Source organism: Budorcas taxicolor, chromosome 10 (assembly GCF_023091745.1).
Source record: "Budorcas taxicolor isolate Tak-1 chromosome 10, Takin1.1, whole genome shotgun sequence".
Taxonomy (NCBI): domain Eukaryota; kingdom Metazoa; phylum Chordata; class Mammalia; order Artiodactyla; family Bovidae; genus Budorcas; species Budorcas taxicolor.
Window position 1 is genome coordinate 8,852,764 of NC_068919.1, and position 14,204 is coordinate 8,866,967.

At 40.6% G+C, this 14,204-nt stretch overlaps 1 protein-coding gene across 1 annotated transcript in view; it reads right to left on the reverse strand.

Annotated features, from left to right (window-relative positions):
• The window catches only part of WDR41 (WD repeat domain 41), a 47,019-nt gene extending 33,092 nt beyond the window's left edge, over window positions 1-13,927 (reverse strand). The window contains exons 1-2 of the mRNA XM_052646903.1: window positions 13,729-13,927; window positions 11,491-11,606 (exon numbers count right to left, since the gene is read on the reverse strand). Of these exons, the coding sequence (XP_052502863.1) occupies window positions 11,491-11,606; window positions 13,729-13,779 (167 nt within the window). The 5' untranslated portion in view covers window positions 13,780-13,927. The remainder of the gene's footprint in view (window positions 1-11,490; window positions 11,607-13,728) is intronic.
• Window positions 13,928-14,204: the final 277 nt, after the last annotated feature.

The following is a 14,204-nucleotide window of genomic DNA, read 5'->3' on the forward strand; positions in this document are numbered from 1 at the left end:
CAACAAAGGTCCATCTAGCCAAGGCTATGGTTTTTCCAGTGGTCATGTATGGATATGAGAGTTGGACTATAAAGAAAGCTGAGCACCAAAGAATTGATGCTTCTGAACTGTGGTGTTGGAGAAGACTCTTGAGAGTCCCTTGGACTGCAAGGAGATCCAACCAGTCCATTCTGAAGGAGATCAGTCCTGGGTGTTCATTGCAAAGACTGATGTTGTAGCTGAAACTCCAATACTTTGGCCACCTGATGCAAAGAGCCGACTCATTTGAAAAGACTCTGATGCTGGGAAAGATTGAAGGCAGGAGGAGAAGGCGACGACAGAGGAAGAGATGGTTGGACGGCATCACCAACTCGATGGACATGGGTTTGGGTGAACTCTGGAAGTTGGTGATGGACAGCGAGGCCTGGCATGTTCATGGGGTTGCAAAGAGTTGGACACGACTGAGCGACTGAACTGAACTGAAGAATGATTTGCTTATTCTAGAAATCTTTAGTAAGCTTTAACTATACATTAAGCATTAATTTTATATATTTATATGCTTGATCCTGAAAGTAAAGATCAATGAGCTAAGTTTTTGTCTTTGAAGGGCTCGCAGTCTGCAGTATGATGGAATGCTTTGACAGGGTCCAAATTATTAGTCCACTGAGAATTCTGTTATGCTTAATTCAATTTATAGCAATCAGTTCCTGTAAACACCTTCCTTTGGATAGCTCAGCAAAAGTATTCTCATTCTTGCCAACTGTGGCTGAAAGTACAGCAAAGGTTCACAAAGATTTGTATAAAATAAAGTATTACCGCAAGCAATTCCTATGGCCATCACTTAAGTGCTTATATAATAGTTCTTATTCAGGAGAACTTATTTTAACTAAATCAAAGATTCTACGGATTCAAACATAACCTTAAAGGATACAAAAAAAGATAAGCCATAAACCTAAACTTTCTTGTATTCAATATTTACATAACCATAAAGTCCTGGAAAAATAAAAATAGAGTATTATTATGACAATGCAGAAGTCCCTTTCCAACAAATTCACAAGTACTTTCTAATCATAATGCAACTAAAATAGTATATAGTTTTTATAATAAAGTTGAAAAATGCTAATATCAGAAACTAGACAAAAATAAAAAATAATAAAATTTTCCTTTAAAATAAACTTTTACTTACCTTGATGCTAGAATTTCTTGAAGAAAATTAGAGAAGTTTTTAGACAGAAACTTGTAAGAGAAGCGGAAGGCAACTTCAGAGCATTTTCAGGAACCATAGATATTTATGTTGCTGACTCTTTCATGATCTACTCTAGCATCAGAAAATTTTTCCCTTGACTAAGTAACACAAGGAGTCGGACATGATTGAGCAACTAAGCACAAGCACGTATTTACTTAACACAATGCTAATATGAACGTCTCACAAACAGAATAAAGATGGAAAAATCTTTAGTTTCCACAGTTATTTACAAAGGTAAAATCTTTGATAAACTTTTGTCTCCCCCAAATCACAAAGTTAAATGACATCAAGTTTACAGGTGTTAGAATACAAAAAAATCTGTGTGGCTTAAATTGGTGGGAAACTACATCTTTCTGAACTCAAATACCTGTGAAGGAACTTCTGCTGCTGCTGCTAAGTCACTTCAGTCGTGTCCGACTCTGTGCAACCCCATAGACGGCAGCCCACCAGGCTCCCCCGTCCCTGGGATTCTCCAGGCAAGAACACTGGAGTGGGTTGCCAGTTCCTTCTGCAACGCATGAAAGTGAAAAGTGGAAGTGAAGTCGCTCAGCTGTGTCCGACCCTTCGCAACCCCAAGGACTACAGCCTACCAGGCTCCGTTGCCTTCTCTGGAAGGAACTTTTACTACAGAAATAGCCTTGGCCTCTCTGTCCCACTGAGTAATAAGTAAGTTTAAAGAACTCATGGAGTATGCTCAGATCAGACCCTTCTGGGCTCTCTGAGATTTCTCTGTTCATAGCGAGGGAACAAGGAGGGCCTGGCAACCCACTCCCGGATCCTTGCCTGGAGAATCCCATGCACAGAGGAGCCTGGCGGGCTGCAGTCCATGCAGCCACAGAGCCGGACACGGCCGAGCGACTAAGCACAGCACTACACAGCAAGGGAACAGTCTGGCTTGCTCTTACTTTTGAGGTCAACTTACATCTGAGTGGGAAGCTTACGAATGTCCAGCTGTACCAGCAATTCAGTGAGTAAGTCTACATAACTCAGGGTGAAAATTAGGAAACCCACTGTGGTTGTGTATCAAAGCTACATCCTTTAATCCAGCTTTTTGCTAGCTGGATTGCAGCTAGTAATCCAGCTATTAAGCTGATGGGTTCATGTCTATGTGTGATTCCTACTTCTAATAATACCCAAGAAAAAATATACTGAAACAAAAATACATTTTAAATTGGAGGGTTTTCCCCTCTATATAAAATATACATCATTTAAAACTGTTCATTATGAAGAATTTAAATACATGCAACAAAAACAGAACAGTATAACAAAAATCTCCAGGTACTCATCACATGTCTTCAATAATTATCAACTTGTGACCAATATTGTTTCATCTGTACCACAGTCAATACCCACCCTCCTGCAGTTTCTTTTGATGCAAATCCCGTATTTCATTTCATCAATAAATACTTCAATACATATTTATATTACAAATAAGTTAACATTTGATTCCTTAACATCACCACAATGTAATCAAATTTGTCTCACAATGCTTTTTAAGTATATTAGAAGATCTAGTGAAAAGTGAAAGTTGGACACTCAGTCATGTCCAACTCTTTGCGACCCCATGGACGATACAGTCCATGAATAAGGTTCATATACTGCAACTGATTGTTATATCTGTAGTCTCTCTTATTTTATTGATTATTTCTTCATATATGTTTTTCCTTGTAATCAAGCATTTGTCTTCAGAGTTCTCACAGTCTGGATTTTGTTAGCTACTTTCTTGTGTTATCATTTTATATGCATCTGTGTCCCTTGTGTTTCTAGTAAACTGAGACATCTAGAGACTTAACCATATTTAAATTTGACTATTTGCTAAGACTACTTCATAAGGAGTTTATATTCCCCAACAGGAAATACAATTTCTGGCAATCTTTTGTCTGTGTATACATGTTTGTGATGTTAACAGCTATCAATAAGCATTGCCTAAATTTGTTATTCTATTAGAGATGGCAAAATAAGAGTCCAATTCTATGATTCTTCCTAGCTTGAATCCTTCTATAAAGAAAATGTCCTCTCATCAAACATTACTGATCTCAAGATAGAGTTTGTATAGAAAGGCAGTATAGATCTTGACTTGCAGATACCCCTTCAAGACAGGACTATGCCCAGTTATGAGGAATGTGGCTAATCTGCCTCCAGCTGTTGACTTCGAGTCCATTTCAGCTTTCAAACTATCTCTTTGGAGAAGGAAATGGCAACCCACTCCAGTATTCTTGCCTGGAGAATCCCATGGACAGAGGAGCCTGGCAGGTGATGGTCCATAGGGTGGCAGAGAGTCTGACATGACTGAAGCGACTAAGCACGCATGCAAACTATCTCAGCTGGCACCCAGTGCCTGGGACATAAGCAAGGTGGTGGAAGCCAGGGCACATCTCTGGATGACCCTCAGCCAGTGTCCAAGCAATGCAGGTTAAACAGTCCTCGTCATTTCCCTAAAGCAGGACCATCTAAAGAGCATTCTTTCCTCCAGAGCTCCACACTGGGCTTACAGAGACTTGGTCAAATCACCATCACTGTTTGAGATGGCTCCCCTAGTCCAATCCTGCTTCTTCCCTTTCCTTCCGTATTTCTAACAATCCTTTTTCATGCTTAACTCCATTTTATTGTCTACTTCCCAGGGAACTGAGGTATTAGGAGGATCTAAATGGTCTTCACTGACTAAGGTCCGTCTAGTCAAGGCTATGGTTTTTCCTGTGGTCATGTATGGATGTGAGAGTTGGACTGTGAAGAAAGCTGAGCGCTGAAGAATTGATGCTTTTGAACTGTGGTGTTGGAGAAGACTCTTGAGAGTCCCTTGGACTGCAAGGAGAGCCAACCAGTCCATTCTGAAGGAGATCTGGGATGTTCTTTGGAATGATGCTAAAGCTGAAACTCCAGTACTTTGGCCAATTCATGCGAAGAGGTGACTCATTGGAAAAGACTCTGATGCTGGGAGGGATTGGGGGCAGGAGGAGAAGGGGATGACAGAGGATGAGATGGCTGGATGGCATCACGGACTCAATGGATGTGAGTCTGAGTGAACTCTGGGAGTTGGTGATGGACAGGGAGGCCTGGCGTGCTGCGAATCATGGGGTCGCAAAGAGTCGACATGACTGAGCGACTGAACTGAACTGAACTGAAATGGTCTTGACTACTGATTTCTATTCTCTAAATGTTATTCTTAGTTTTAGAAAGAAACTAAGAATATCTTTAGAAAGATATTCTTAGCTTTAGAATATTTTCTTAAAGGTGTAACATATCGTTCACTGTTAGTGAATTATCAAACTGTACTGTTTGTCTAAATCCCTGTGAATGTACAGCTTCACAGTCACCCTAGGGGTATACTCTGGCCTCCAGCCTGGCATTTCATGGGTCATCTGATTCTTTTCCAGTCATGATCACCATCCTGCATAACCTTGTCTGTTTCCTGGAGAAGCAAGGGATGGTCAAATGAGCAACAGAGAAAACTGTTCTTAAAATGTGTTATGAACTCAGTTTGCTTTAATGTGTCAAATGCTAGAGTATTACATGCAATTTTAGCACAGTCCATTTTTTGGAAGACTCTTGCTGAGGCTTAGCCTTCTTTAGTGATCTCCCAATCAATATGACCCTCACTTCATGTTCAAAAAATACTAAAGAAGAAAAGAAAAGGCAGCTGTCTGTTAGGTTATACAGGATTTATTTGGTATCTTCAAAAACCAATCTGAGAAAATTTTCCACTCACTGGTTTTAGCTGAGCCACCGAGAAAACAAGAAAATCCTTCTGCAAAATTCTCAATAAAATATTATCTAAAGACCTGAAGCGTGAAACCTGGATTACAACAGTTGACCAAAAATCCAGAATGTGATGTCCATAAAAACTAAATAAAAACATAAAAGGAATAATGATATACTATTTAAAAACTGGAAAGGTATTTCTGTAATTTGACAATGCATAAATAATGTACATATGTAATGGTAAAGCTATATCTGAGCTATCTGAACTATTACATTAAGAATGAAAACACTGTGCTCTTCTGTTTATAACAGTTACATCATTTGTGTATTTTTTATGTACTTCTTACCAATAATGACTGTTTCAGGTTTTTTTAAAGTACACTACAGAATTAAATTTTTTCAAACAAAAGAGATCAAAAGTTCTTCAGGTCTGCAACTGAGTGAAAAACTTCATACCTAATTATATGCAAATTCTGACATAGTCATGACTTGGAGACAAAGAATTAAATGTAGTTCATATAGTAATATGTTTACCTGATTGCAAAAGCCAAAAGTTGGCCTTTTTAAAAAATCTATACAAGACATTTAGATTCACTGTGGTATACATGACCAACAATCTCCCTCCCTCTATCTGCCACCTTCTGCAATAGGATTTAGTTGCTTCTCCCATCAAGAGATAGAGTTCATTTATCAACTCACTAAATTCATGCCAGCTTCTGACCTGCTTTAACCAATGAAACAGCAGCAAACATACTGAAAATAGACTTAAGAGTTTTACACTGGGGCTTGCCCTTTTACCAGTATTTAAATTCCATTCCTATTGAAACAGCACTCAAGCAACCACATGGAGAGATTCCCAGTCATCCCAGCTGAGACCACTATAAACCTGCCAACCCCAACCACTCCACCAGGCGACCACATAAACACACATGAACCTAAACAAGATCAGCTGATCCTGGCACAGACAACAGAAGCCATCAACCTGAGCCTACCCAAATGTCACCCTATAGAATAGTGAAATAAACTGTTTGCTTTCGTTGCTGTTGTTCAGATGCTCAGTCGTGCCCAATTTTTGCAACCCCATGGACTGTAGCATGCCAGGCTTCCTTGTCCTTCACCATCTCCCAGAGCTTGCTCAAACTCATGTCCACTGAGTTGGTGATGCCATCCAACCATCTCAACCCCTGCCACCCACTTCTCCTGCCCTCAATCTTTCCAGCATCTGAGTCTTTTCCAATGAGTTGGCTCTTCACATCAGGTGGAGCTTCAGCATCAGTCCTTCTAATGAGTATTCAGGGTTGATTTCCTTTAGGATTGACTGGTTTGACCTCCTTACAGTCCAAGTGACTCTCAAGAGTCTTCTCCAGCACCACAGTTCAAAAGCATCAATTCTTTGGCACTCAGTCTTCTTTATGGTCCAACTCACATCCATACATGACTACAGGAAAAACCATAGCTTTGACCATATGGACCTTTGTTGGCAAAGTGATGCCTCTGCTTTTTAGCACACTATCTAGGTTTGTCATAGCTTTTCTTCCAAGGAGCACACATCTTTTAATTTCATGGCTGTAGTCACTGCTTGGGCTGATATTTGACAATGGCAATAGATAACTGATATTCTCTTCTATAGCTCTGTACTATTGACAAAACAGTTACTACATCACTGAATAACTGAAGTATACACAAGTGGTAAAGAACCTGCCTGCCAACATGCGGGTTCAATCCCTGGGTCAGAAAGATCCCCTGATAAGGGCATGACAACGCACTCCAGTATTCTTGCCTGGAGAATCCCATAGACTGAGGAGCCTGGTGGGCTACAGTCCATCGGGTCACAGAGTCAGGCACAACTAAAGAGACTTAGCCTTCACACAAGCACCACACTGGGAAAATGCAATCAAATATCAGTATCTGTACAATGATCCTTATTCTACAAGATGGCCTTTTCTTCAAATTCTTCAAACTATGTAATAAGAACAGTCAAGAAGACACTTTGAAGGATACCTGCTGCTGCTGCTGCTGCGTTGCTTCAGTCGTGTTCGACTCTGTGTGACCCCATAGACAGCAGCCCACCAGGCTCCCTCATCCCTGGGATTCTCCAGGCAAGAACACCGGAGTGGGTTGCCAATTCCTTCTCCAATGCATGAAAGGGAAAAGTGCAAGTGAAGTCGCTCTTAGCTACCCCATGGACTGCAGCCACCAGGCTCCTCTGTCCATGGGATTTTCCAGGCAAGAGTACTGGAGTGGGGTGCCACTGCCTTCTCTGGTTGAAGGATAGCAATCGATGTGAAATCTTAAAAATCTGAGGACCATGTGCTCATACAATAATTTGGCTGGACTTGTCCCTGGTTTGTAATTGAGCCACGGGATATCATCCTGACCTCCCAACCTGGGGGCTCAGGGACGGGACAACAGGTAGAGAAGGACTGGAAACTGAGTTCAGTCATGTGGCAAATAAGTGAGATAATCATTCCCATGTAATAAAACCCCAATAAAATTCTGGACACCCAAAGTTTGAGGGAGCTTCCTCACTGGTGATGCACATTGATACACTGAAAGGGGGATGTGTCCTGAGGACACAAAGTAGAAGGCATCCTGCTAGACCTTACTCTTTGTATCTCTTCATTTGGCTAGCCCTGACCATATCCTTTATAATAATACAGATGGTTAACAAACATAAAAAGATGTTCAACATCACTCATTATCAGAGGAATTCAAATCAAAACCACAATGAGGTACCATCTCATGCCAGTAAGAATGGCTGCTATCAAAAAGTCTAAAAACAATAAATGCTGGAGAGGGTGTGGAGAAAAGGGAACCCTCTTACACTGTTGGTGGGAATACAAACTAGTACAGTCACTATGGAGAACAGAGTGGAGATTCCTTAAAAAACTGGAAATAGAACTGCCATAAGATTCAGCAATCCCACTGCTGGGCATACACACCGAGGAAACCAGAAACGAAAGAGACACGTGTACCCCAGTGTTCATCGCAGCACTGTTTATAATAGCCAGGACATGGAAGCAACCTAGATGTCCATCAGCAGATGAATGGATAAGAAAGCTGTGGTACATATACAGAATGGAATATTACTCAGCCATGAAAAAGAATGCATTTGAATCAGTTCTAATGAGGTGGATGAAACTGGAGCCTATTATACAGAGTGAAGTAAGTCAGAAGGAAAAACACCAATACAGTATACTAACGCAAACATATGGAATTTAGAAAGATGGTAACGATAACCCTGTATGCAAGAGAGCAAAAGAGACACAGATGTATAGAACAGTCTTTTGGACTCTGTGGGAGAGGGCGAGGCTGGGATGATTTGAGAGAATAGCACTGAAACATGTATATTACATATATGAAATAGATCACCAGCCCAAACTCGATGCATGAATTCGATGCAAACAGGGCACTCAGAGCTGGTGAACTGGGACAACCCTGAGGGATGGGATGGGGAGGGAGTTGAGAGGGGGCTCAGGATGGGGGACACATGTACACCCATGGTTGATTCACATCAACGTATGGCAAAAAACTACTACAATACTGTAAAGTAATTAGCCTCCAGTTAAAATTAATTAATTAATTTTTTAAAAACTGTAATCATAAATAGAGTGCTTTCCTGAGTTCTGTTAGTCATTCTAGAGAATTATCAAACCTGAGGGGATAGTGAGAATTTGTAGCTAACTGGCCAGAAGTGCAGGTGGCCTGGGAACCCGAGACTGCAGCTGTGACTGTGGTGAAGGGACTGTTAATCAGGACTGTCCTCCTAACCTTTAAAATTCAACACAACTCCAGGTATTGCCAGAACTGCACTGCATGTGGGACAATCAACTAAACACCAAAGACAGAAGGAAAGTGGAGAAGACAAGGTTAAAGGACATCAGCAATGATACTAAGAACTGGAAATAATCACAGCAGCAGTCACCCACTGAGTTCAAAATGGATGAAAAATAATAAAGGTGGTATCAAAGACAAAAGAGAAAATTAAGAGACGATAGTGGAGTAGCTGATAGAGACAAGAGAAGTGGGGTTAGGGCTTCCGGATGGCATGCAACATGTACACTTATTAGTCGAGGGAGTCATTCATTCATTTAACAATTATTAGTTACCTGCTACATGTAAGGCACCATGCCAGGTACTAAAGATACTGTGGAGAATAAGAAAAAAAAAACGTCCCTCACTCTTATCTAGAGAGAAAGATAAATATTATACAGTTACACAATTACTTGTGTAATCATTATTTGTGATAGAGGCTACAAAGGATAAACATATAGTTGAACAGAGGCTTAATAAAACAGATCTACAGATCAATAACAAGCTAAATCTACAGTCCTAAGACCTATACACCTTCTCTATCTGCAAATATAACACAACATTATACATGCTAGCAAGGAAGTACAGAATAAGGTACATTTTCCCATGCACCTAATCAATTAATCTATGACAAAGGGTGCAAGACTACACAATGCTGGAAAGAGAGTCTCTTCAACAAATGGTGCTGGGGAAACTGGACAGCCACATGTAAAAGAATGAAATTAGATCATTTCCTGACTCCACACACACAAATAAGCGCAAAATGGATTAAAGACCTAAATGCAAGATCGGACATTATAAAACTCTTAGAGGAAAACATAGGTAGAACACTCTCTGACATAAATCACAGCAAAATCATTTTTAACACATCTCTCAGAATACTGGAAATAAAAGCAAAAATAAACTAATGGGACCTACTTAAACTCAAAAGCTTTTTCACAGCAATGAAACAATAAACAAAACAGAACAAAAAAAACCCACAGACTGAGGGAAAATATCTGCAAATGATGTGACTGAGAAGGAATTGGTCTCCAAGGTTTATAAACAGCTTATGACACTTAACAGCATCAAAACAAACAACCCACTCAAAAACTGGGCAGAAGACCTAAACAGACATTTCTCTATAGAGGACAAACAGATAGCCTTTAGGCACGTGAAAAGATGTTCAAAATTGCTAGTTATTAGAGGAATGCAGATCAAAACTACAGTGAGCTATCCCCTCACACCTGGTCAGACTGGCCATCATCAAAAATCTACAAACAACAAATGCCGGAAAGGAAGTGGAGAGAAGGGAACCCTCCTGCGATGTTGGTGGGAATGTAAATTGGTATAGGCCATTATGGAGAACAGTATGGAGGTTCCTTAAAACTAAAAACGGAGCTAGCAAATGACCCTACACCGCACTCCTGGGGATATACCCAGAGAAAAACATGGCCTGAAAGATACACGCACCCCAGTGTTCACTGCAGCACTGTTTACAACGGCCAAGACACGGAAGCAACAGAAATGTCCACTGACGGAGGAATGGATAAAGAAATAAATATATATATGTGCATATATACATATATATAGAGGGAGAGAGAAGTGGGGGGAATATTACTCAGCCATTAAAAAGGATGGAGGAAGGCCACGTGCGGCAACATGGATGGACCTAGAGAGTGTCATACTGAGGGAAGCAGAGGAGATATACCATATGACATCCCTTACATGTGCAATCTAAAAAGAAATGACACAAACAAACTTATAAAACAGAAAGAGACTCACAGACTTAGAAAATGAACTCATAGTTGCTGGGGGGAAGCGATAGTTAAGGACTTTGGGAAGGTCATGTACACACTGCCATATTTAAAATGAATAACAACAAAAACCTACTGAATAGCACATGAAACTCTGCTCAATGTTATGTGCCAGCCAGGATGGAAGGGGGTGTGGGGGAGAGTGGATACATGGATATGTACAGATATCTATGGCTGAGTCCCTTCACTGTTCACATGAACCTGTCACAGCATTGCTAACTAGCTATAACCCAATAAAAAATGTTTTTGGTGTTTAAAAAAAAACAAAACACTTGAATAACAAAAACTTCAGATTAAATACTTTCCTAATCTTCTACTGAAAATAGTACATTCCAGGGAGGTACCTGATATTTAAACATTTTGTGTGTATGTGGGGTGTGTGTGTGTGCACACGCTCACTCATGTCTGACTCTGTGACCCCCTGGACTATAGACCGCCAGGCTCCTCTGTCCATGGGATTTTCCAGGCAGGAATACTGGAGTGGGTTGCCATTTCCTCCTCCAGGGGATTTTCCCAACCCAGGGATCAAACCCACATCTCTTGTGTCTCCTGCAGTGGCAGGCGGACTGTTTACCACTGTGCCACCTGGGTTGGTTCTTTAGATTCACCTTAACATACAGTTAAAACTCCCACCAACATTTTAAAGTCACACATTTCCTTTAAACTAACAAGAGTATTTGTTGAGTACTCAAAAACAATAACAAAAAAGAAACCCAAAACTTTGAATAAGCAAAAATAACCATCAAATCACCAGAAATGATACTCTAACTTCTGAGCAAAAAGACTTCAGACACATATTTCATCAAGCCACTGAGGTCAATTTCTACTAAATGCTATTACTGATCAGTTCCAAAATTTTTAGAAAAGCTGGATTAATTCTGAAGTTGTTTTTAATGTAAAATTCCAAAAAAAAACCTCTTTCCAAACAGTAGTTAATTGGGTACTAGAGTTGCTTACCTGGAGTCATCTAACCGTACCAGATACCGTACAATGTCATGATGAGCTTTCAGTACAAGCAGTTCAGTATAGGGGTTCTGGGTTTGTTCTTCACCTATTGTCTGTAACGGAGATTTCTTGTAATGGGGGTAACAGAAAAAAACATAAAATGATTTATGATAAAAGATCATATTGGAATAAAACTATATGATATACATCTAAGAACACAAGATTTTAGAAACAGTAATATATGGTATCCTAATACTATATATTATTTCCCCTAATATTAAGTAACTGCCAATTTAACATAAAACATTTCTCTTAGCACAAATCCACATCATAAATTTAAATATTTTCAGGTCAAAATAAATTTTAAAGGATGCATTTTGTTTTATGGAAATTACACCTCAATAAACCTGATCTAAAAAACTAATGGGCCAAACCAACACAATATTTTTAAACGGGCGTTTCTCAAAATTTGGCAGAAATACAACTTTAAGTCAAAAGGGTAAAATATAACATTGACTAAAACAGTGCCTACCCCATTACAGGCACTCGACACATGTACTGAATGAACAAAGGAAAAATGAAATAATTCATAGTCAATGAATTCAATAAATTCAACTTTGGACAATACTGATAAAGAGAATTGGTAAATTTACACAGTATGATGCTTAGTCCTAAGACCTACACACCTTCATTTCTATTTGAAAGTATATGAGTGGCAGTCCATATGCCACTGTATAAAGGCACATATGGATTATAACTCACTGAATAATTCTGTAAGCTAGATCTTACCAATTCCCTTCCTATAGTCAAATCCAGTACTATTTCATGATAAAACTTGTTTCCTTAACCTCTAAATTGTAGCTTCTCAAACATGACGACACTGACATTTGGGACCAGGTAATTCTTTTGTTGAGGGCTCTCCTGTGCCTTTCAGAATGCTGCACCTACTTCCTGGCTTGTACACACTACCTGTCAATAGAAATCCAGCCTCTCCCTGAAACTCTCAACAGTGACAGCGAAAAATGTCCCTGGACATTGCCAAAGGTCCTCTAAGGGGCAAAACCACCCCAGTAGTCAAACACTGCTTCAAACTAGAAGCCTAGATGCAAAGTTCCTGCACAATGAACGAAAAATCACTGGTTCAGAATTCACAGCAGTTACAAAACACAAGAACTTTTACATGAAGAAATATACAATTTAACACTCATTAATGTTTAAAAAAAACTAACTCAAAGCAGTAATTTTTTCATTTATCCCATCGCCCTTCTAGCAGTGGTTTTGATGAGAAAAACGCAAGAAGTTTGAAAACTGTACACTACTCCCTCCAAATGAAAGGGTGCTAAACAGGGCAGAATTAGTTAATAAAATTCTATGATTAAAAAAAGAATTGGGTTAATAAGGAACTGTCATATATATCACATACAAACTAGTCAATTTTCCACAATTCTTCCACAATCTTTAGAATTTAAGCCTATCTGTAATAAACCTAATTTTTAAATAAGAAATACTTTTTAAGACGATAATAAGCCTCAACTGCCAAGATATAAGGAAGTTAAAATGGAGAAGACTGCTTACAACGCAAGTTTTTTTTAACAATCAAAAATATTTCCTATAAAAAAAGAGAGAATTCAACATGAATCCTATTCTTGAATAGCATTTGAAATAAATTCCAGACCTCAATACTTTCCAGGTTCCAAAATTACTTTATTCTCAACATTTAAGTCTATTCAGCTATTCAGGCCCAATGAAGAAAGTGTGACTATGGAACTCAAAATAATTCGAATATAATTTTAACTTTTAAGCAAATTATTGATCTTAAAAATAATCACATCTTTTTTGGTTTTACAGAATTAATTAAATTAATTTCATATTCCCTGAGCACGCATTGATGTTGGGAAGTGACAAAATATCAAACAAACGAAGTGTCAATCTGCAGTCACACCGTCTTACTCTCTACTAAACTGGATGCTTTTAAAATTAGAATGAGACTGCTTTAAGTAGGCAGAAGACTGGTTGGGCGTGCTTGATTCTGTCGTTGGACTCCATCAGTTTCCGTCTCCACACCTCCTGGAAGTGGGGTCTACCTCGCAAGGAAAGGGCCCCCCACCCCCGCCGACCTCGCCCTCGGAACCCGCAGGCCCCGCCTCCGCCGGGTCTCCCACGTCCAGATGCGAGCGGGGCTCAGACAGCAGCCACAGTTTGGGCAGGCTAGGCCACTGCAGCGGCAGGCAGGATCCACCCGGGATTTACCTCGGCCAGTCCCTGTGGTTCTCGGCCTCCCCCGATCAGCCATCGCAACATCTGGGAAGCGACGGCGTCCCGCGGGCCCCGGCCCGGGTCAACCCCAACTCCGCGCAAGCCCGGCCTCTTCCTGGTCCCCGATAGCAGCACAGCGCACCCTCTGATACCTGCCGGCTCAGGTCTGCCCGAAAGACCCGTGAGCGCGAAGCGGAGCCCACCCCAGAGGGAACACTTTTGTCCCCAAAGAGCTGCCGTACCCAGCTGCTAGAGGTTTGCTTTAGCGTAGCCACCAGGGGAGCAGCAGTCTAAAGCTAGGGTGTCCGCAGAGGTTCAGAGGCGTACGCTACACCCAGTGAGCATGCGCGGGGCGTCGCCCGGTTTGCGCGCCCAGATTGGGTCGTTGGAGCGGCCCCTAGTGGACGTGCGTGGCGCTGCAGCTGGAGCCGGCAGAGCAAGTTCATGCCGAGTATACTACCCTCCTTTTT